The 22,875-nt window shown below is 48.0% G+C and overlaps 1 protein-coding gene across 4 annotated transcripts; it reads right to left on the reverse strand.

Moving 5' to 3' along the window:
* Positions 1-257: 257 nt before the first annotated feature.
* Positions 258-22,585, reverse strand: crtc3 (CREB regulated transcription coactivator 3). 4 transcript variants are annotated; one of them, XM_078085925.1, is made up of 15 exons: positions 21,210-22,585; positions 18,792-18,899; positions 16,354-16,485; positions 14,100-14,158; positions 11,129-11,191; positions 10,071-10,174; positions 9,276-9,314; positions 9,092-9,177; positions 8,150-8,199; positions 7,379-7,599; positions 6,133-6,368; positions 5,491-5,796; positions 4,720-4,803; positions 3,158-3,359; positions 258-2,789 (listed from the first exon to the last, which is right to left on the reverse strand). In XM_078085925.1, the coding sequence occupies exons 1-15, from the start codon at positions 21,339-21,341 to the stop codon at positions 2,584-2,586; spliced, it is 2,028 nt and encodes a 675-aa protein (XP_077942051.1). In that variant the 5' UTR covers positions 21,342-22,585; the 3' UTR covers positions 258-2,583. The 4 variants fall into 4 exon arrangements, with proteins under 4 accessions (XP_077942051.1, XP_077942050.1, XP_077942054.1 ...); XM_078085924.1 differs by having other exon boundaries at positions 9,276-9,326; XM_078085928.1 differs by lacking the exon at positions 11,129-11,191.
* Between the last annotated feature and the right edge of the window lie 290 nt (positions 22,586-22,875).

The raw sequence follows: 22,875 nt of genomic DNA on the forward strand, positions 1-22,875 counted from the left end.
CAGTTTCTCCCCTTTGACTAGATTACCAACACTCAAACATTATGTTGGCTGAGGACAAAAGACATATTTTACATCAAGAGCTCAGGGGAAGAGATGTGTCCATTCACCTCTGACCCCTGTTCTCTTCTTCTGTGGAGATAAAGGACTACAAACTACTAAACAGGTGGAACGACTCCGAGAGCTGCAAGAAGAAGAATAAAGGGCAAAACTCCAGCACACTGCTGCCACCTGGTGGCCGGAAGGACCTTCACGCGACCTGACACGGTACAGGGTTTATTGTATATTAAATCAGAAAAGAGAAGCACTATAAACATACATTATACAAGAACATTTGTATATCTATATAAAATGACATTACACCAAAAAAAAAAAAAAAGAGTGCACAAAAAATATCTTTAAATAACAGAACTGTACATTCTTTAATATGCAACTAAAATAGTAACAAAATAAAGAGTGAGAGCAGGAGAGAGACGGACGGGCGGCTAGAAGCGAGTTAGAGATTCCACTTTATGATGCAGCTCACTGCGGGAATATGAAAAGTCACAAAATAATAAAGTAAGGCAGCAGAAGGCGAACGTTTACAGCAGGAAACAGAGAAAAGGGGAAATTAAACTGCAGTGTCTTTAAGAGCTAACCAGAGGGAAACAAAGCAAAACAGGTGAGACCGAATATAAACTTCATTTCATAGTCACGTATAAGTGCGTCCACACAGTGCAGCTTCAGCACTTTCGGGCCCAGAACAAAAAAGAAAAACAACAAGTGCCACCGTTGTTTGCAGGCAGTTTACAAAAAAGAAAAGAAAAAACAAGTTTCTTTAAAAAAAAATTAAAAAAAAGGTTTCGGTATAAACTTGCTCTTGTTGACTCTTCTTCCACCGTGGACACTGGACACGTGTAATATTGTGATTTAGGGCTAATTTGACTCCTCCCACATTGCGCAAATAAAAATTGCATGACCTGTTCAACAGGTTGCGCTTGATTAAAGAGTTGCATAGCTTTAAAAAAAAACATATTTAGAAAGTAACTGACTCAGTAGAAAGGGACACTAGAGGGCGCTCACCGCCACGTGTGGCTGAGTACTTACATAACCACTCATAGCGCTTTGCAAAAACACGTCAACGTCATAGGATCACGAGAGCCTACAAAACATACATTTCCTAACATCCAAACTAAACACTCGCTGCTGGTGTTTCTAACATGTGAGCAGTGACGAAACGTTCACTCACTTTCCTCAGTGATGGATTCTCTCGACTTCTTTGGGTTAGCAGGTAGAAAACAACATACATGTCGTTGAACCGATTAGTGCAAAAGAGGTTAAGTGCAATGTTACATGACGTCCAGTGTCCACATGTTCACAGCCGGGAAGGAGGGGAGGGGGGGGGGGCGAACCCACAGAAACAGAGCGTGCCCTTATTCACAACACAAGTACAATAAAAGCGCCATTACAAGCCGGTACAAAATGTAAAATAAAAAGATCAGCAATGACTGTACACATAAAAAAAAAGAAAAGAAGTTAGACTTTTGTTTTCGATGGATTTGAGGCGGTCGCAGTGCCGTCAAAATTCTGCCAGTGGACCGAGGAGACGGAGAGTATCCAACCAAATCAAGGAAAAATATAGCATTTATTTAAAATATCTTCGAATTTAATCTCTTTATTAGAAATTCAAAAATCTATATCCTTAAGTAATATTTACTTATTAAAATATCATCTTGTAAACAGTTTGCCCTTTTTGTCTCGCGTTTGAAAACACATTCTAATCTGACTGAAATTGAGGGTTTTACATATATTTATTTATATATAGATCTATGTATATAATATATTGTATATATGCACACACATGTACATAAACATCTAAAAAATAATCTGATACCATATGTAAAGAAATATATTTGAAACAAAAGCGGTCATCTCTTCAGTCTTCATTTCTACCACGATTGTTCAAGCGCCTGAAGTAACCACGTTGGAACAGCTGGCTTTCACTCGACACATGTCGCTGTTCCTGGGCCGCCAGATGTTTTACCACCAACACAACCCTTAAGCAGCCAGATGTTTTACCACCAACAAACGTAACTGCTCCTGGGCTGCCAGATGTTTAGCCACCGACACATGTCACTGCTCCTGGGCTGCCAGATGTTTAGCCACCGACACATGTCACTGCTCCTGGGCTGCCAGATGTTTAGGCACCGACACATGTCTGTGTTGTCAGTAAAGTTAGTGTCTGTGTTGGTTTTTCTGCTGCTCTTCAGCAGTGCACCGCGGGTTGCTACGGTGTGTAACCATGGCAATTAGGTTACCATGGCTTCAGGGGGCTGTGAGCTGGTGAGCGAGAGAGAGAAGTGGGATTTAGTCTCACATGTTGGTCCGAGTCTTCTTCGTTAGTGGAGGGGGGGGCGGGTTATAACTCAAACTGCATCGATCGGCCGCGTTTCAAACAAGGTCTTGAGCATCACGACAGGACCTCTGCGTGTAAATAGCGTTTGTTCATGTGTGCGTGTCGGTGCACACGGCGTCTTTTCACATTTAAATGAGTCTTAGTGCCCCGGCATGCGCATCGAGATGGGAACGCTCGCTCCCCTCCGCGCTCTAGAGTCGGTCGCTGCGGAAGGAGTCCTCCACCGACGGGTCGGGCAGCACCATGTCGGGGTCGCTGAGCATGCTCAGACCGTCCAGGCTGAGGGGCTCGATGCGCAGCTCGTCCTCCAGCGGGAAGCAGCCCTCCGAGTCAAAGCACTCTGGCACCGTGGAGAGGGCGCTGCTGATGTCCTTCGACAGGTTGGGATTGGAGTCATCTGAGAGGGAGAGAAGGGAGGTGATGGTTGGTGGAGGTTTGCTTGTGTTCTGGAGAAACACTTCCGCTCGCTCTCGCTGCCCTCGTCATTAGTCACGACGGCTCCTCTAACAAATACTCTCCATGTGCTCACTTTCCCCTGGAGGAAACATCAACGCAGCCTGGTGGCCTCTCTAACGTGAGCACAACGTTCATCCAGAGCTCATCACCTGTCGACTTTTGACCTTTACGCCAACAGAGACATCAAGTCACCTCATTCTGCATTGGACTTCATGAAAATCTTCAAGACCACCACTTTAAAAAGATTAAAAAAAGCCATCATCTTTCCCAGGGAGCAGCTGTCTGAAGCCCCGCCCCTTGAATCCTCACCAGTGAGTATGATGTTGGGCAGTCCTCCGCTGCAGTTGGGGTACAGCATGTTGGACCTCATGTGCATCGGGTCCTGCAGGCTGCCGCCCAGCCCCGAGAGGGCGGCCTGGGAGTAGTACAGCAGAGGGGCGGAGGAAGGGTCGAAGAAGGAGCCCCCCGCCGTGGAGCTCATCGCGTTTTCCAACAGGGCGAACTGGTCCAACTAGACGGGAAGACGGCGAGGAGGGAAAGGAAATGGCAAACGAAAGACGATAATCAGTCCCGCCTTCTTCTGCTGTGTGTTCTGACAGGAAGTTTATTACAACTGGAGCATGAATAAAATATTGGACACTAATTTCTCCATGAACATTTCCTCATTGAATCGATCTGATTTGTGAAATATTTTCCCCGTTTTTACATCCACATCATGTTTTGGCACAAGTGTTGTGATGCCGTATTTAAGCTGCATTCTCTCCCCTGACCAGCAGGGGGCGACTCTTCTGGTCCCATAAAGGATCAGAAAATGACTACTTCTCTCAATTTATTCCCTCAGTAAACATGAGTTTATGGTCTCCGCCTCTAGTTTCAAGTCTTCTTCAATGTAGCATGATGTTCATTTAGAAAATTATGGCCCATGTAATATGTATAATATATAACGTCCATGTAAAAAGCTTTAGGGCGGGGCTACTGTGATTGACAGGTTGCTGCTAAAGACGTATACGTAGGGCCGTCACAATATCACATTTTTGTTTGATTATTGCAACAACATTTATTGCGATATTATTGCATCATTTCAGACCATTTGATGCCACTGATAAACACAAGGACAATAGCGTAGTAATACAAGCTCATTCCATTCATCACAATAGAAAAAATATATTCTAAACGCAGGGCGGCGGTCCGGCGACGTAAAGACCGGGCGGATGGTGGTCGTTGTTTGAGATGAGATTTTAGTTTAGTTCGACACACCGGCTTGTGCTTGATTGGCTCTCCTCCCTCATTCGGCTTAAAGCCAAAATGTTCCCAAACTGAAGCCAAACATTGAGCCCTTGAAATCACGTCCATTGGGACTTGTTTATCTCACTGGGTTGGGCTGTAGATGTTTTTATAGCACGGTGCCCGTCGGTGTGTCTGTGCACGCTGCCTAAGCCCCGCCCCCGCGTCCCACAAGGGAAAAGGACAGAGGCAGCGCGGTCAACTTAAATGAATATCGCAGCACCAAAAATGATTGCACTCGATTTCAGATGGTGTGCGATAAGTCAATTTATTGCATATTGCCACAGGCCTGCATACACGGTGTCACTACGTAACTGCTTCGCATTCAAAAAAGGGTCCTTGAAAAGAGGACATGATGAGGACGGATAAATCTCAGAACATCAGTCCACGAACCAGTTGGTAACATTACGATGACGATGTGAACCTCTTACAAACGCCCATAACTGGCAGCTTCTTTAGTGGTAATAAGAAAACACTAACAGGTCGACACGGTCTTTTCCTTGTTGCCATTAACAACGGAACACCACTGGTTGAATAGTCTGCATGGAGGTAGGTGTGTGTGTGTGTGTGTGTGTGTGTGTGTCTACCTGATAGGGGTGAGTCTTGGTCTGGCGATTGGAAAACTGTTGCTCCATGAAGGGGTCGTTGAAGAGTGCCGCCATGTTGTTGATCTGTCAGGAGAACAACGTGGTGTTTGATGTAAATACATAACCGAGACTTTAGACAATCACATTACACATTAGTCACTTTCAGCCAACCATTCTGCAAAAATGAAAACAGATTTATTGTTTGGTGATTAGAATCTTGTTCTCTGGTTCTAGATGAATGTCTTTGGGGTTTGGACAAAACGAGGGATTCTGGGAAAATATTGAGAAATCACACACAAGATTCATTCCCAGAACACTTAAGAGCCATTGTTTAAGTGCTTAACCTTTAATTTTAAAACATTTCCATAAATCCTTCTCTTTCCAGATTAAATATTTAGTGAATGTGAGCCTCAACCTACGGGACACAAATTATGTGTTGCACATGTAAACAGAATACATTAAATAGAAGCCCAGGTGCAAACACAGAAATAAAAACCGAACAAAAAGACATGACTGAGTGTGTGTGTGTGTGTGTGTGTGTGTGTGTGTGTGTGGGGGGGGGGGGGGGGGTTCATCCTGTGCCTCCCCCCACCGTTCTGTCAATCACCAGCCACTGATGTGGTTTAATAAAATTACAATGTTGGATCCAATTTCCTGCATTCATTTCTGCTCCGCAGGGAACTAAAGCGAAGAGCGAACAGTACACCGCAAAAACTGCTGCACAAAATATGATTTAGTGTGTGAGACAAAGACGCTCTTCATGGGACTTACTTGACTCGCGTTGAAGTCCAGAGGGGAAAGAGGCTGCTGCTGATGCTGTTGTTGCTGATGCTGTTGCTGATGCTGATGCTGCTGCTGGTGTTGTTGTTGTTGCTGCTGGTGCTGTTGTTGTTGCTGGTGGTGCTGTTGTTGTTGCTGGTGGTGTTGTTGTTGTTGCTGTTGCTGGTGGTGGTGGTGTTGTTGTTGCTGGTGCTGTTGCTGGTGCCGGCCCTGGTCCACTGCATGCTGGGCTTGCTGGTAGAGCGGATAGGGTGGGGGCGGCTCCCTTGGCATGTTGCTGGTATCCAAAGCAACTCCCTACACAGGACAGGGAAAGCCAGCAGGAGTCACTGGAGACTCAGTGAAGAGTTCTCGCCCCGTCGAAGCACAAGAGAAAGACAAATGCTCCCGTGTGTTTTGGATTTCTTTAAACAGCGAGACCATTTACTTTAGACCAACATGTCCAATCGAAACAAAAAGTTCTCATTCTGCACCAACAAGGTTACAAAATAAAACAACAAAAGTCAAACCAGAGTCCCGTTTTCCTCCTCAAGAACAACACCGGAGCTGTAACTCTCCGCGGGGTGGGAGGGGGAGTTGTGAACAGAAGATCACGTCGCGGTTCTTCGGGGGGGGACGCCAAGGCGGGCCTACCTGCGTGATGGGGGACAGCGCGGGGGACATGGTGGGGGACATCTGCTTGGACAGAGCCCTGCGCTGCTCGGTGCCAGGAGACAGGGTGAGCGGGCTGATGGGAGCCGGCCGCCGTCGGGGGGAGTTGCTGGACAGACGCAGGGACGAGTTGATGGACGGGTTGCTGAGCGACGACTGCAGCTGGCAGTTGTTGAGGGACGCCTGAATGGAGGGATTGCTCAGAGACGAGGACAGACCTGCAAAGAAGAAAAAAAAGACGACTGAAGCAAAACACTGTATTGTGAGAGCAGGGAGGGAGAGAACGAGGACACGGGAAAGAGAACGAGAGGACGGGGGGGGGGGGGGGGGGGATTCGAAGGGAAAAGAAGAGAGACGATTGTAGCAGGACCGAGGTCAAAGAGCTCCGCTGCTCGGCCGAGATGAACAGAGAGGGAGCGACAGAGGGGTCATTCAAAGACAGATCCAGAATGTGAGGAGGCCGGGAACCTCCCAAAGCGCCGATCCTCCTATAAGGAGCACACGAGCCTGTCAATATGCCACGAGTGAATTTATCTGAAATCGAGTGCAATCATTTTTGGTGCTGTGACATTTTACATAAAAATGAATGTCACACGTCAACATTGAAGTTGCTGGCGTCCCCGGGCCGCCGCCCTGCGTTGCTCCCGGGCCGGCCGATTGTTGGCGGGGCCGAGGCGCTCCGTCTCTCCCTGCAGCGCCGCGCTTTTCCACTGGACATATTTTCTCAAACCTGACCGTATCGCACGCGATGCTTCGCCCGATGCTTCGCCCGATGCTTCGCCCGATGCTTCGCCCGATGCTTCGCCCGCTCTGTGTCGCTTGCACTTATTTCTTTTGTTTTATTTATTCAAGATATATTTTTTCACACTGATTCTGTCCAACTATTCTGACAAATAAACGTTTTTTTTTTCTTTGAAAGAGTATACTTGTATTACTATGCTATTATATTGTCATTATGTTATCAGAGGCATAAAATGGTCTGAAAATTGCAATAATATCGCAATAAATGTTGGTGCAATAATCGTGACGGCCCTACAAATAACATGCTGAGAGTCAACGTGGACCCGGGTCACAGCTGCGTTGCTAGCCGACAAATTCCCGTAAGTGACATTGCGGACATTCCTCACATTCTTTTCCCCCAGTACGTCACGGAAGAAGCACGGAGGAAGAAGATGCCAGATGTGCACAGAACTGTTGTGTATCTCAGTACACACACACACACACACACCCTGTGACTGGCCGATACCGAGGTGCATCATGGCGGCCGGCAGGTTCCCGGTGCTGCTGCCCCCGCTCAGGTGGGAGAAGCCCCCGTTGTCCTCCGGGTCCAGCGGCGTGGAGAGCGGCGAGGCGAAGTGCAGGTTGGTGAGGTCGGGCAGGGAGCCGCTGGTGTTCAGCAGGCCCTGGTAGTGGGACAGGCCCGGGTTCTGCTCCGGGGACGGGAATATACTACGGGAGGGGGCATCAAGAACAAAGCAGGCTGTCAACCTTTCAATTCATGTCAATATTCAAACCACATAATCAAAAGCGGCTTCTAAACACCCCCCCTCCCCCACGCAGAATCCACTCCATTATTTCCTCTCATTTGCATCCACACACACACACACACACACACACACACACACACACACACACACACACACACACACACACACACACACACACACACACACACACACACACACACACACACACACACACACACACACTCTTAATGATTGTCTAATAAAAACAGAGAGACGCCCGTTGGCTTCCAGGTCCTGACAGGACGCCGGCGGACGCTTGCAGAGGGAAACAAAGCCCTCGGAATGCGGGTGTGATCACTGTGTAAAAGGTGTGAGGAGGAACTCAGACGTTTGAGGAGTCGGGTTTTGTTTCTGTTCACCTGCTGCATCAGCGTTGTTCGGGCCGATGATGATTTTGGAACGAAAATTTAAAAAAAAAAGTTTTTTTTGTGATGAAGCAACAAAAAGAAAAACAAATACACTTTCAGACTCACTTGATTCCAGGCACTTCACACGATTTAGGCCTGGATGCCAGAGACTGGACCTAAAACACAAAAATACAGTTTATAAATAAACCTATTATTTAATAATGAATATATATTATTGTTTCCAGATTGATAGCAAACAGTACATTTCTGTTCAGCTTCCAGGCAGAAACATGTATACGTGTGCGAGCGGTATACCGGCACTAGAATTTAAACAAAAAGGTCCAATAAGCTGTTTTACTGGGGGACAGCCGGTCATATACCCAGTAAGGCCGAGATCCTCCTTGTGGCAGTGGCAAGTGGGTGGCATCAAACTTGAGAGCCCCACCCCCTACACGGAACCCGCCGGTCCAAACCTAAAATTAGCCTCTGTAATAAGAAGACGGGGGCTCACGTGTCTCAAATAAAATTAAATAAAATTAAATAAAATTAAATATTTACAGCAGCTGACCTGTCGTACAAATAACAGTTGTTTCTGGGAAAAATTGGCTCCTCCCACCCAGCGTGCCGTCGTGACGCCGACTGATTTACTGGCGATTGCCGCTGCCTGCCACAAAGTTGCCACCCACTTGCCACTGCCACAAGGAGGATCTCGCTGTCACTCCATATACCAGCGTTTAACCAATATGGATCACTCCTCTGTGAGCAGGGACCAGGTTCCTCAAAGGCCCAGAAACAAGGCCTGCATTGACTATGAGCCTCCGCGTGTTGGTAACACCAACGAGACCTGCCAGGTTGGGCAGACGTTCCCGCTGTGGACGAAGGCGGACGGCTGCTCAACAAACACGAGAGAGAATTTGCATTCCGCTCGGCGGCCAAATGTTGTGCTACACTGCGACGGTTCAGAGTTGTCGCGCTGAAAAGACGTTCAGTCGTTTTCACTGTTACCATGGCAACAGAGCAGCCGACACGCAGAGGACACTCCGCGCACCACAGGGACATTGTTCTCACCTTCTTGGCCTCCCACAGCTGCTTGGGCAGCGGCTTACTGACCCCGATCAGACCCTCCTCGTTGGTCAGGGCGGGGAAGGAGAACACTGCGGCGAGGAGAGGAAGGCCAGTTAAGACACGCGTGTTGCCGTCAAATGATGAATGACATTAAACCAGCGCTCGACTTCAGGAACGCGCTACCCACCGCTTCCAGAGCCGTCGGCCTCCGCCTCGGTTACGCTGGCTGCATTCCAGCCTCCACGAGAAGGAAAACAGATTCATGCCATTAATTGGGAGGGAAAAAAGCAAAAACAAAGAAAACAAACTTGGAGGATCAACGCAGCGGTTTGAATGATCCCAACGCGTCGGGCTCAACAATCGCTCGCTTTGACACGCTTCATTTCCTGCAGGGTCACAGACTGATGGGGAGCAAAGAGACGGCCATTGTGTTTATTGTTCACGGAGCCCCCCCCCCCACCGAGCACCCGATGCCAGTGCAGTATGGGACCCCTTAGGGACGGGTTTTTCTGACGTCTCTCGATGTCCTCTTCTAGTGTCCTCACGGCTTTCACATTAGCGTTTGAACCGGCAGCCGTTGCTTTTACACACCGGGGGCGAACAAGGTTTTTCAACCGGTTTTTGTCATGAATTATTCCACATAGAAAACTTTTTGGAGCTTTCACGCCGCAGATGAAGCCGACCAATCGGGGAGCGTAAAGACTACATTCACATTTAGGCACATTTAAAGTACTCAAGACAAAGGTATCCTGTACTGGCTCAAACGTAAGTACTTGATAGCAGTAAACCAGAGGTCAAATAGTGGTAAACCAGAGGTCAAATAGTGGTAAACCAGAGGTCAAATAGTGGTTAACCAGAGGTCAAATAGTTTAGCGATAGTAGCAAGAACTAAAACAAGAAATACACAAACTGCTCTCTTTGAAGGCGAGTAGCACGTGGTTGAGAGCGTGTGTGTGTGTGTGTGTGTGTGTGTTACTCTCACCGTTGCGCTGCAGAGGACCTCGACCCATCTGCTGGTTCATGCCAAAAGGGTCCTGGGGGTTTGGGTTCATGGCGCTCGTGTGGAGAGCCGAGTCGGAGTTGGTTCTGTGTGGGACGAAGGAGGAGGAAGACGATGAGAAGTGTTCCAGCACCTTGGATTCCTCGGGGCCGTGACGTGAGTCATCCTGCTCGCCGCTCCGCCTCCACACACACACACACACACAATCTGCGCTGATCGCACCGACTTCACTCACAAAAACGCCCTCACAGAACTGGACTGGGAGACGTTCGAGGGGGATGGAATAACAATGCAAACGTTCATTATCCATAAAGGAACAAATACAGGTAAATGGCAGCTACAACAGATGAGTTGTCCTCCTGGTCACACAGTTCTAATATGAGCTGTGAGGTCAGAGGTCAAGTTCACACCCACACAGTTGTGTATGTCTCCAGCTGCGAGCCTTCTCTTCTCGTGTGACTCCATGTGTGACTCCATGTGTGACTCCCTACTTTCTCATGTAGCATAAAAAACGCTACGCTTGATTCCTCCGCAATGTGATGCTTCGGGATGATGGCGCTCGAATAGGGGCGTCGTGATCAGAGTGTAAAGGGCCAGTGTCAAGCAGTCAGTGTGATCTACGGTCAGAAAATGTCTTGGTGGTGGTCAGCTCAAAGTGGATTCTCTTTGAATTCAGAAAATCTTAGAAAATGTCAAAAAGGAGGCTTGATGTTAGAGGATGAAGGAGCCGTGAGTCCTAAAGCCGGATTAGTAAAGAGAGGAACTATTAGTTAGAAAGAAAAAACAAAAGACAAATCAACCGTGAAAAGCCTTGAGATGAGATTTGTGTCTTCTGCGTGCTTGGGAGGAAGAAAAGGGGATTACTGAGATCAGATCGCAGATCAGACGGAGATTTACAGAAGGATTGGGACCAGGACGCAGTGAAGACAACAGACATTGCAAAAAAGACAAGGAGCAGAACCGTCGCCTCTGAGAGCGAGGAGCGAAGCGGCAAAGCCACACGGAAAAGCAGCAAGAGAGTTGGAGGGGTCAAGGGTCACCTGTTGAGTTGTGATATTAATCTCAACCCAGGCCGTTTGTCCTCGGTCCATGGCTGCTGTTCCCTTCAGAGAGAGAGAGAGAGAGAGAGAGAGAGAGAGAGACACAGGACGGACATTTACTGGATGGGAGGAGAACCCCCGCCCTTCTGCCTCCGGCCTTTAAGCGTTTGTGTGAAGAAGAGAAGACACATTAAGAACGACGAGCCTTGTGTGGAAGGAAGAAAGACCCTGAGAAATACAACCAAACACCGGCCAACACTTGAGGGGGGAAATGTGAAGACACAAATGATGAGCTAATCGGGATGGGGGGGCGACTGCTGAACAAATGGCTTCCCGCAGAGAGGAACCACGTAGAACCCTCGATGTGGAGGGTCATCGTCCTCAAACCTTGACTGAGTGGATTCTTCTGCAGCACTCGACGAGTCCTCGGGCAGAAAGCACTAACCAGTACAAACAGTGTTCTGAAAGCCCACAAAAAGGTCCACAAAAGAACCAGAGTGGCCCCCGGCTCCCTGAGGAGGGCGAGAGAGTCTGCAGCGAGGCGCTCTTCTCCGGTGTGACCTCATCAGAAGCTCCTCTCGCATTCTGCCAGACAGATTTGGTGCCAACCACGTCAGTGTCAAGGAGGGTGGAGGCCCCCCACCCGATGGTCTGGTGCGTGAGGCATAAAGGCTGGGTCAGGTTGTCAAGTCCCCCCTTAAGCCTCCACAATGAGGGAAAGGACTTCCTCCTTTAGCTGGAGCAAGAGACCGTTAAAGCCTCGGTGGGACTTGACCGATACGGAGAATTAGAATTCAGTTCAGATTGGCTGAATCGTTTTGAATCTGGTTAATGTGTGTGTGTCTCTCTCTCCCTCCCTCTTTAATGTATGTATCTCTCTCTCTCCTGCGAGCGTAAACAGGCGATGATCAAAACGCACACACGAGAGGCAGATCGAGTCTCGAGAGAGAGAGAGAGCTCTGAGAAAAGTCCTCCCGAGAGGCTGGTACGGGAATAGCAGCCCAAAGAAGGGCGAGCGGACGAGGAGGAGGAGGAAGAAGGGCGTGAGACTGGGCCGAGGCTCTGACCCTGAAGCAGATGGTCTACGATGTCGAGCCGTCCAGAACCAACACACAAGTCAGGAGACTCGACCAGACCTGATACCCAACTTTCATAAAGGCCGACTAATCCTTTGTTTAACATCTCTATCTGCTCATGTTTACATTGCTCCTGCTGTCGACTCCAATATCAACAGGTTACTCTTTTTGTTTACCTGAGGAGTAACCAAACCCAAACGCATTCATTTGATCTTAATCATCGAGTGGTTTCCATTGGATCCGTTTGAAATGACTCAAACATACTTCTTATTTCATCTTATTCCAAATGCCTGCTTCACCTGGACAAGGTGGGCATGCGGAGAGGTCAGTGACGGGTCAGGAAGGTCTTCTCATGACGAATAGATCAGCGAGGGTGGGTTTGTAATTAAATGATGGGAAATGCTGAATCCGGAGGGACGAAGGACTCTGCGGTTCGAGGCTGCGTGAATCCCGGCTCTGCTTCCGCTCTGAACAGGATCACTATTGACTACATTTATCTACTTACGGGACCAATCAGCACCTTTCTATGTGGGAGCCCAGCCAGCGCTGACGGTCAACAGAAGCATTACACTTTCTAGGATGGACAAGTGGATTTATTAGATCATGCTTTCATATCCAGTGTCTGCCATAAGTCATATAATAAAGAGTTAAAATCTGTAAACTAACTACGTTTCCAACAATTGTCACTGGCGGGGAAACATTTGCGAGTGTGACCGTGAAAAGGACGATGAAACGCAGAGAGGAGGCGCAATGCATGCTGGTACAAAAAGGCCCTGTTGGCACAGTCAATAAGACCACCGAGGAATTTATTGCTGCTATTGACTACATTTGCCATTAAGGCAAAGCAGGTCATCCGCCTTTGTGTCGACGCAGCGACCAGGAAAATAAACCTTTGCTCTTCTAAAAAAGGAGCGTAACAAAAGAGCTTTCTTCAATGGGATTTCCCAGCAGGCACCTCCCCGGACTGCTGTGACTTCCCATTCACCTCCCAACAACTTGTTATGTCTTCATTGGAGCTTCAAGTCCGTCAGTCAGAGGAAAAACACAACATAGATTGTGCAAACACACATTTTACAAGTTACGTTGCTCCCTGAGACTAAAACACGATTATGTGTTTAATCTTATGGTCAGATTGGTGGTAATTTCGTGTTTGCTGCACTAAAGGGGAAACTTGTGTAACGAGCCTAAAATCCAGTGTGTGGGGGGGGCAGCAGTTGAATCACAAACAGGCGCTGAGACCATGTGTGGGCATGAGCGGAGAATCAGTTTGTCACAACCTGCCAGAGGGAATAAAACCAGAAGCAGGCTGCAGGGACACGGCTCGCCTGCAGAACGCAGACGATGGGTCCTGCTCGCCGCCACCTTATCTAATGCAAATAAAGATGTGTTTTAACATCTCCAGAGAAACGCTCCCCGTCCCTCCGTCCGTGATTTTATGTGTATGTGCTGTCAACAACGACGAGAGGGCGCGGAGGGCTTCTCTTCTGCAGCACAAGGGCCGTAAAGAGAGAAAATAACAGAGGGGGGGGGGCTTCTTTTTTTAATCATCCCAGGGGCTTAATTCACTTTCTTGAAAACACTGAGGAGAAACTGTCTGCCACAACCAGAGAGCTCACATCGAGGTCCTCCAGCGACTGACCCGGGGGGAGGAGGGGCGGCTGTGAACATAGAACAGGGGGGGGGGGGGGGGGCGGGGGGCGGCTGCTGCTGTTGGGGCCTCGACCTTTAAAGCCAAAAAGGTCAACATGTCACAACACCTTTAGGGAGACGCCGCCTTCACGGCAACTAAACACCTGAAACATTCTCTCCCTGGTGTCTGATGGGGGGGGGATCAAGTTTCAAAGAGAAGCACAATGATCACATTGTCTACACAAACACAAACACACACTACTCACCTTCTCCAGTTGTTGTCCAGAGGTGGGGACAGGTACACCGCTCCGTACGGGGAGCTTTCTATGTGGGCTTCAGTTAAGGGAATTATTGGCACAGGCAGAAAAAACATCAGTGTGCTATTAAGGTTCCTCTTTGTGATCCTTCCAACCTCTCACTTGGTTTGTCAGCCATCACGTTTTGTAAAACAGGTTACATTACATGTATGTATTTTCCAACGTCATCAGAGACTTTGATTGGAGAAGGAAACAAGGCCGTGTTCTATTTATAGCTCGGCGCATCACAGCGCGTTTCACACGTTCAAAGCAAAGCGCCCGCGTGGCCCTGACGCCGCGCAGCGGGCGGAACAATGCAGCCGTCCTTTTCAAATATTTAATGAAACAATGAGAGCACTGTGTGATTCACTGCTGAATGCGGGAGGACAGCTCCTGGCTTTGTCTGTGGGGGGGGGGGCGGGACTTCAGAAAAGGTGGCGCTCCGTCACCATCGCTCAGCGCTTAAGGCGGACGCCGGGTGCCACACAAGGACGACTTCTGTTTGGGCCTCAAAGTAATCGTTATCAGCAGAGAGCGAGCAGACTGGAGCCGCCATTAACACGCGCGCACGGGGGAGAGGTCAGCGTGGTGGAACGGAAACCATCCTGTCAGACCAGTTATTAGCCTGCTCCGTGAAGCCATAATAGGGGGGTACTAAACACTAAAGTCACACGCAGCTGTGGGCGTGTGCGAGTAAAAACGACACGTGAGAGAAGTGGGATGTCGCCCTCTTTCTCGCCCCTTTATACTTTAGACTGGTGCTACTTCTGTGGCCATGGAAGAGATTTCATCAAACGAAGTGTGTGTCCAGTTTGTCTGTCCCATCTGACAAAGCGGACACGGGTCTGATTCCGTGCGTCCGACCACAAAGGTCTGTTTTCAAAGACAAGTGGAGCTGTGAAGTTTCAGCCATTTCTTATTGTTAATTTCAGTTGAACCCTTTTCCTCATTACGCATCACATTTTGTTTCCATACAAACTACAGCGGTCACAGGGATCAGGAGCCGACCGGTTAAAGCTCAACAACGTTAAAACAAGGGCTTCTTTTCGCTCACTTTTGACTCCATGAGCGTCTCCAGAGCGCTTCGTCTGTGGAATTTCAAGGTTTTGTGTTGTAAATGTTGTCATTTACAACAGAGTTGCTGCATTTTCACGAGGCGTTAACGTGAAGCTCTAGTTCCAAACACAGGTGGAACTGTCCCGATAACCCCCCCCCCCGTACATGCTGGGAGCTCCGACATGTTTTGGCATCAACAACACTGTACATTTCAGAGTGTTCCATGTAAAAACACAACAAACAGGAACATCCAAGACGAACCGGAGCTCGCTTGGACCAAATGAACTCAGGCGATCCACCTGGAAGCCTTTGAGACGTCCAAGTGCGCTTTTACTGCTCCGACCTCAGGCAACTGAAACCGCCAAACCCGCTAGTCGACGTGTTCTCTAACACACATGAACAGAAACACGCGTGACCCCCCCCCCCCCCCCACCACCCCCTACGTGGAAACAGGCAGCCAACGGCAGCCGCTGCGCCTCACATCCGTGACATCACACGCTGGGAGGCAGGACAGCGTAGTGACAGGTCAGTGAATCATCTCCGCCTCCAGGCAGCAAACACACACTCGCCTATCACAATCCTACTAGGTGTGTGTGTGTGTGCGTTACTCAAAGATGTCTGTTAATCCTCCTGAATGAAATGTGAATCTGAATGCATGTGAAGGCTGACAACATTCATGGGGACCAGATGTTCAAAGGCCCAATCATACAAACCCCTCGCTGTGATTGGAAACAAAAAGCAGATTTTTCTGCTCTTACTCACTCAGAGATGCGCAAATGGGTTTAAAAAGCCTGGAGAACAAACACTCACGCACATGTTCCTCACGCTGCGTGTCATCGCATTTACAGCCATCATAAACCTCAGCAGCTTTCCCACGAAAACACAACTACTGCTGCCACACTATGCAATACACACACACACACACACACACACACACACACACACTATGCAATACACACAGACGCACGGCGAGAATGTCCGACTGTCAACGTCCATTAGGCGTAAACAAAGCGTGCAGATCTGCGTCACACATCAAATTTTTCATAATGACTAATTCAGTTCCGAGGCCATAAAACCGCTGCCTCCACCGGGGAGCGGCGTCACGCCGGAGGCGAACAAATCAAGACTGAAGAGCGACACCCACGCGAGGCGTCACGCTTGGGAAGGATATCTGCCGTCCGTGCTTGTCGACGGGTCGGCGGTGGGGGGAGTTGATGCGGTTGCGGTCCCTGTGGACCCTCTCCACCAGCCCGTGGTGGCGGGTCCCTCTGGCCGAGTCCAATCCGGACGGAAAGCCGCCCTGCAGAGAAAAAGCGAGAGACACGTGAGACCTGCGGTTCCTCGCAGGTTGCCTGGGAGACGAGGGGCATCGGTCAGATCGAGCCGTTTACGACCCGGCATTAACATAAGCAGCGACTATCGCAGGGGTCACGTCACGGCTGCAATGTTTACGTTGTCGCCTCTTCAAACACAGAGGGACGGACGCTTACCGCTGCAGCCACGGAGGAAATAGCAAACTGCACAAGGCCTGTCACAAAAGCACAAATGGGAATCAAAAAGACTTTGCTCCTCACAAACAGCAGCTTTGAATGACACCAACGTAAAGATCTGACACTCGGCCTCAGGGTCAATGACGCCTTTGAGAGCTTGGCCGGCTACGGAAAGACATTCACGTTGACAAAGCGGGAGTGAGTAGAATTCATCAACAAGTGGCCAAATACCAAGTGTCTGCATGTGTATTTGGTAAGTAGCGTTACACCAGGGAGACGTTACGAGCTGCAGCTCACAACATGATCCGACTCTGACCGTTTATTGTTTTCAAACATGCACTAAGAACGGCCCACAGGATGTCCACACGCGTAATAGCTGGCTGCCGTAGACACCGCCGTTGTTTGGGGTTTAAAGGAACGACCCGTGACCATCAGAAGAGGACGTCGATGTCTAAGAGCTGCATCCTCTGCAGTGACCAGCAGGGGGCGACTCCTCTGCTCCCATAGACGTCTATGAGGAAATGACTACTTCTGTCTTGATTTATTCCCTCAGTAAACATTGTAAACACGAGTTTATGGTCTCAGTCTCTAGTTTCAAGTCTTCCAATACAGCATGATGTTCATGTAGTAAATGATGGTCCATGTAGGGTCAAACAGACCATAAAGCAGGGGACGCTAGGGCGGGCCACTGTGATTGACAGGTCTCTACCAGAAACATTTACAGCGCCTCTACGTCCTTCGTCCTCAGTCCAAATATCGTGACTTTTGTTCATCTGACCACCGCCTGAACAAAACTGCAGCGTGGGAAATTAGAACTCATTTTTGAATTTCTACAGCGCTCTCGCTCCGTGTGGCGATCGTGTGCCGACTCGCACTCACCCACTCAGTTGCTGTAACTGATCCACCTTCAAAAAGGGTCATTCTGCTGAGTAACAAGGGCACTTTGGACTGTATCCCAGCATGCACCGCTCCTCAGAGAGCTGACCCGCGGGTTACATCGCGTACAGGCCTGCACGACTTAAATGAGTTCTGGCAACTTGTGCTCTGATCTCTTATTCCACCTACTATCTCCAGTCTGCAGCAGAGTTATTGAACACATTCAGCTGATCTGAAGCCGATCAGAAGGTCCAGTGCAGCGCTTTGCTGTTTCTGCATTTAAACCAGACGTTCTCAGAGTTCTCATATTTTGTTTTTTTCAGAATATCAAAAGAGAAGGGGTAAAAAAAAAGCAAAAATAACCAAGATTTTTATCAAAAAAAAAAAAAAAAAAAGGGACAGGATGCGGTGCAATTCAGCGGTGAGGTTGCCGATAGCAACCACCTCGTTGGTGCAAGAATCTGCTCACTCAACACTAGTGAGCACACTTTTATGAATATTGTATTACAGAACTAAAACCACTGTGAGAAGATAGGCTCTAACAATTTAAAGTTATGCATTGAAAATGTTACTTGATTAAAGGCATACTAGTTAAGTCAGGAAAACACTCAAGTAATAAAGTGAAAAAAGAAACTATCAAGATAATTTCCTTCCGAGACGCGGGGGAGTAGAAAGTGACATGGAAACAAAATACCAGAGTATGCTACAGGAACCTGAAATGTACTTACTGACTAATACTTGAATAAGTGTACTTGTCAGGTATCGCTTTTCTAAGAGCCCCAAGTGTGTTTATTGTTTAATTGGACTTTCTTATATTATGACATTATATTGGATATACATGTTGGCATGACGCCCCCTTTATTTACCTGCTTATATTGGCGTCATGTTTGCAGCAGGTGCACCTTAGAGGAGCTGATTAGGCACGAGAGCAGGTTTTCTACCGTGTGACGGGATGTGATTTTTGTGTATTTGGTTAAGGCTTTTTGCTGTGGAAATAAACACCAAGCGAAAAGAATTTAAAGATCTCCAGTCATTGGCGTTAAGAAAACGGACTCAGTGTGTCTGCAGCTCAATAATATTCGTGACCGAAGGAACGCGGCTAGTTTTAATATTGCGATGCTTAAATAATCAATGCATAAAAAATGGAGATTAAACCTTGGAACAATAAAACTAGTTATTTTACATGGACCATAAGCGTGTGTGTGTGTGTGTGTGAGTTCGGCCCGTGACGAGATCCCACCTGGAATTCGGTGGCGGCGTTGCCGATCTGGTGGACGTTGGGCAGGGAGCCGTAGTACTGCGCGCGGGACTGGGTCAGACGGAGCTGCTGGACCTTCTGAAACTGCACCTGTCGGTCAAAAGAGGAAGGAGACAGATCAGTCTGCGGATCCTGCACATCTGGAGTCTCACTGTGTGTGTGTGGAACGTTAAGCTTTGGGATGGAAGCCCGGATTGATGTGGATTTGGGCTTTTCCTTCCCGTCATCGTCACAATTCATTGAGACTCAGCAACATTTGCGAAGTTTAAGGGGGACGCACAAAGCCGTGACACACCGCAGGAAACGGGCCTCTCGGGGCTCCGGCAGGAGACGCCAGAGAAGATCAGCTGGCAGATAGACAGCAGGCGGGTCGTTGGGCCGAGGGGAGGCGCGCGGAGCTCGTCAGGGGGAAAAGGCAGATCAGAGGGACATTTGTCCTTCGGACCGCCGAGAGGGCAACATGTGAATCTCTTTGATTTGATCAATAGACGCACCGTGAACAGAGCGAGTCCTCTCATGGGACATTTCACAGGTTCGTCAACAACGACACTTTGTTCATCCAAGTGGGGATCCATCTCTCCTGGCAGTTCAGTTGATCTTTTTAAAATCAACGGTTCCGACCGTTCGGACGACAAAAACATTGTGTATATTTGTTTTCTCCATACACTGTTAGGCGTTGGGCCGAGTAGCGAGGTTTTTACTCATTTAGAACAGACCTGGCTGACTTATGAGAGCCCCCCCTCAAAATACAAAATGTACCAGCAAACCAAATTGTTCCTCTGATACGCTGCCGATGAATGTGGGATTAGGACGTCCCCGCCGCCTAAATACAGACGGACATCAAGTGCCGAAAACACATTTCCTGCCAGCAGCAATCAATCTTCCATCTAGGACAGAAAATAATAATAAATTACATTATATTTAAAAACAAATCCCCATCTTAAGCTCTTGACCAAGTGTCGGCGTTGCATCTTACGCAACCTCGACAATGGAGACAGACACATCGGGTAAAGTCCTTTTGTGATTCGAGTAAACATTGGAGGAGCTTCTTCTACCTCCAGCTGTTTGCTGCCCCCCCCCCCCCCCCAGCTGTTAGTCTCACTCCGGGTGACCGACGGTTCACACCTCGTGGCAAACTTCCCCCAGTAGAGGCCACATCCTCTTTGACCGGGCGAGCTGCACTCGGCCTCTCGGAGAAGGAGCACATTGTGGGAAACCATCGGCGTGAGGACAACGTGAAAAGGGCCTTTATGCCCCCCCCCCCTCCTCCGCACCCCCACCAGCAAGGACCGCTTTATTACTCGGAATGTGCCGTGTGTACGCTTGAAAAAAACGCTGTGAAAGAAACAATTAAGAACGATAAAAATGGCCGATTCTTAATGAAGGAATGCAGACGAAAGCTACACTTGCAGATAGATACACACGTTGAAAACACACGTATATTAGTTATATTTTATCACGTCGACAATGGAAATGGACATATTGTGATGCACAACTAAAAAATGTTTAAAATCGGTAACATCTATTGAATGAAATGACTCAAAATCCAATCCTCCTCCACAGTAAACTTAATCTAATTAATTTTCATTGTGTGGAAATATTCATTTTTTAATCTCTTAAAACTGATAATTTTTCAGTTCAGTTAAGTAAATACACTGCTTTACAACGTGACTGTCATAAAATAAACAGCTGCTGTAACGTGGTGTATATATATATACACACACAGATATGAAATGACTATTATTTGTATTATTGATCATCTTTCCCTGATCCTCAATCATCCAGGAGGATATTACTGATGACATTCCTCATAAATTAGAGTTTAATATACTTTTCTCTATTTGACATCAGGGAAACTTCAATATCCTTTGGGTTATGACAAAGAACTTCTCAATACATCGTAATGGACTTTTTGTAGCTAAAATAAAATTAATTGGATTAATCAAATAAGAATTTGAGATCAATATAAATAGTTGCCGTCCTAAAGATGAACACAACAATAATATGAGCAGTTATGTCTCAATATTTTATATTACGTTTTGTAAGATGTGCTAATTCATTACAGTCTGTCCTTTGTGAATTAAATATAGAATAAGGCGCAAAGCCGCTTGTGCAAACTGCACGTGCAGATGTAGAGGAGCGACTTTCCCCATTTCCTGTTTCACTGCTGGTTGCAATTAAAACAAACAGGTCTTCTTAAATGTCTGCAAACGGCCGGTTTTACGATAAGCTGCTGCAGACAAATCTTATGTTTCTTAGTGCAGAACATGGCGCTAGTCGCTGCAGGATGCGTGCGTGTAGAGGAACCAGAAGTACTGGTAGAATACCAGGAGTCTCAGGCAGTGGCCGAGGGGGGGGCTTCGTGCCACAACAACTACAACATACGAGAAGTGCATTTACCCGTGAAACAGTGAGGTCTGTCATCAGCTGCTCAAAGGCCCGCGTCTCCTCTGCCTGCTTCTGGTTGTGCAGCGCTATCTTCTCGCTGAACTTCCGGGGGTTTGAGCCACCTGTGCCTGGGGAGCCGGACATGATGCGGGCCGCAGTTTCACAACTTCAGCTACTTGTGGTGTTGGAAGGGTTAAAAAAGTGCTGTTAGGCGCTCGGAGTCTTACTGCCCAAAGTCTTTGAGTGAACACATCACCGTTTAAAAACAAAAAGTCCGACTGAGCGAAAGTCGTTTCAGAGAGCAGCCCACCACCAGTTAGTTACCGTAAACCGAGCTAGCGCTGTTAGCTAAAGCCGCTAGGCTAATTCAGCTAAGCTAACCCTAAATAAAAGTTGTCTTGTGCCCGTAGAGCGAAGTAAATCAAGCCGGTGCGAGTTGTGAGGTCGCGGTTTACTTTCCAACCGAACGAGGTGTGGGTTAAAATGAGTTAACTGCACAGTCCAACTTCATATTGACGTTATCCAGCGAACCACTTGTTTGAATGTAGCGCTAGCATAACGTTAGCCGTCATTGCTAACAGGCGAACCGCTGCGGGAATCCAGAGTAAACTAGCCGCGGCAGCTAGCAGAGTTAGCTAAGCCGCTGTCAGTGTCATCTCATCGGATTTGTTTGTCGCACGAACGCGCTTCGCCGCCTTGCCGACACTCGGACATCGGTCCACCGCTTAACTGGCGCGTATCACAAGCAACTTGTCTCCGTTTTTGTGTTTGTTTTGTTTTTAGAGAAAGTTATTAGCCGTGGAGGCTAACTCTCGCCGCTAACGTTAGCAAGGCTCCCGAGATGTTGTATTTCAACAAGTGTCCGTTGGTCTCTTGTCCGGACTCACAAAAAAAAAAAAAAAAATTAACTAACTCCAAATAACCAGCTGGGAAACCACCACAGACACAAATGTGCGCACGGAAGTAACGTTAATCCACAAATGTGACACTTGAGCCCGATATCACAGCGGAGTCCTCAGTGTGTTAATCCACCGATCTCAGGCGAACTCCCACCAGTCCGGCGAAGACAAACAAACAGCGCCGCGCAGAAGAAGAACAGAAGAGCGCTCGTCTCCGGTTCGAAGGCGGTTAAAACCCAGAAGTCCTCCGCGGAGTAGCTGCTCGTGTTTCTCGGCTCCGTGGCCGTCGGTTGACGGGTCTGTTGACGGAGACTCGGATCCGCTGGCTCGTTATCCTCACACGACAGAAAAACATCCCCTCGTTAAACAGCGTCGGTACCGGCGGTGTCCGCGGGGGGGCGCCGGAGCGACTGAGCGGTGGGAGACGTTGAACGGTCATTGTTCCCGTCTGTGACGACAGGAGGTCTTTGTTTTTATTGTTGATCATCCACCGATTCATTGTAGGGAGAAGCTTTCTCAAAATGATGGCGTATTTACTAACAATGCAGGACTTAATAGTTTGAATATGAAAATAATTACTGGAGATAAAATAATACATTATACAAAACTACAAAATAATCAGTTATGGTCAAAAATTAACTGAGGATCTCTAAATATTCAAACATTTTCTATATAATGACAAACCTTTGAATGAGAAATGTTGTCAACATTCCGACTCAACGCTCAGGTACTTAACGCAAAGCACATCTTATCTTCTATTCTAAGTCAGGTAAGATACT

The sequence above is a fragment of the Gasterosteus aculeatus genome, chromosome 12 (assembly GCF_964276395.1).
Source record: "Gasterosteus aculeatus chromosome 12, fGasAcu3.hap1.1, whole genome shotgun sequence".
In the NCBI taxonomy this organism is placed as follows: Eukaryota; Metazoa; Chordata; class Actinopteri; order Perciformes; family Gasterosteidae; genus Gasterosteus; species Gasterosteus aculeatus.

Coding starts and splice junctions, on each gene's coding strand:
- crtc3 (XM_078085924.1), bottom strand. CDS start 21,341: ATGTCCGGCTCCCCAGGCACAGGTGGCTCAAACCCCCGGAAGTTCAGC. Junction 8,200..9,091: donor AGCTGTGGGAGGCCAAGAAG/GTGAGAACAATG, acceptor TTTGTGTTTTAG/GTCCAGTCTCTGGCATCCAG. Junction 2,790..3,157: donor GCCCAACATCATACTCACTG/GTGAGGATTCAA, acceptor TCTCCCTCTCAG/ATGACTCCAATCCCAACCTG.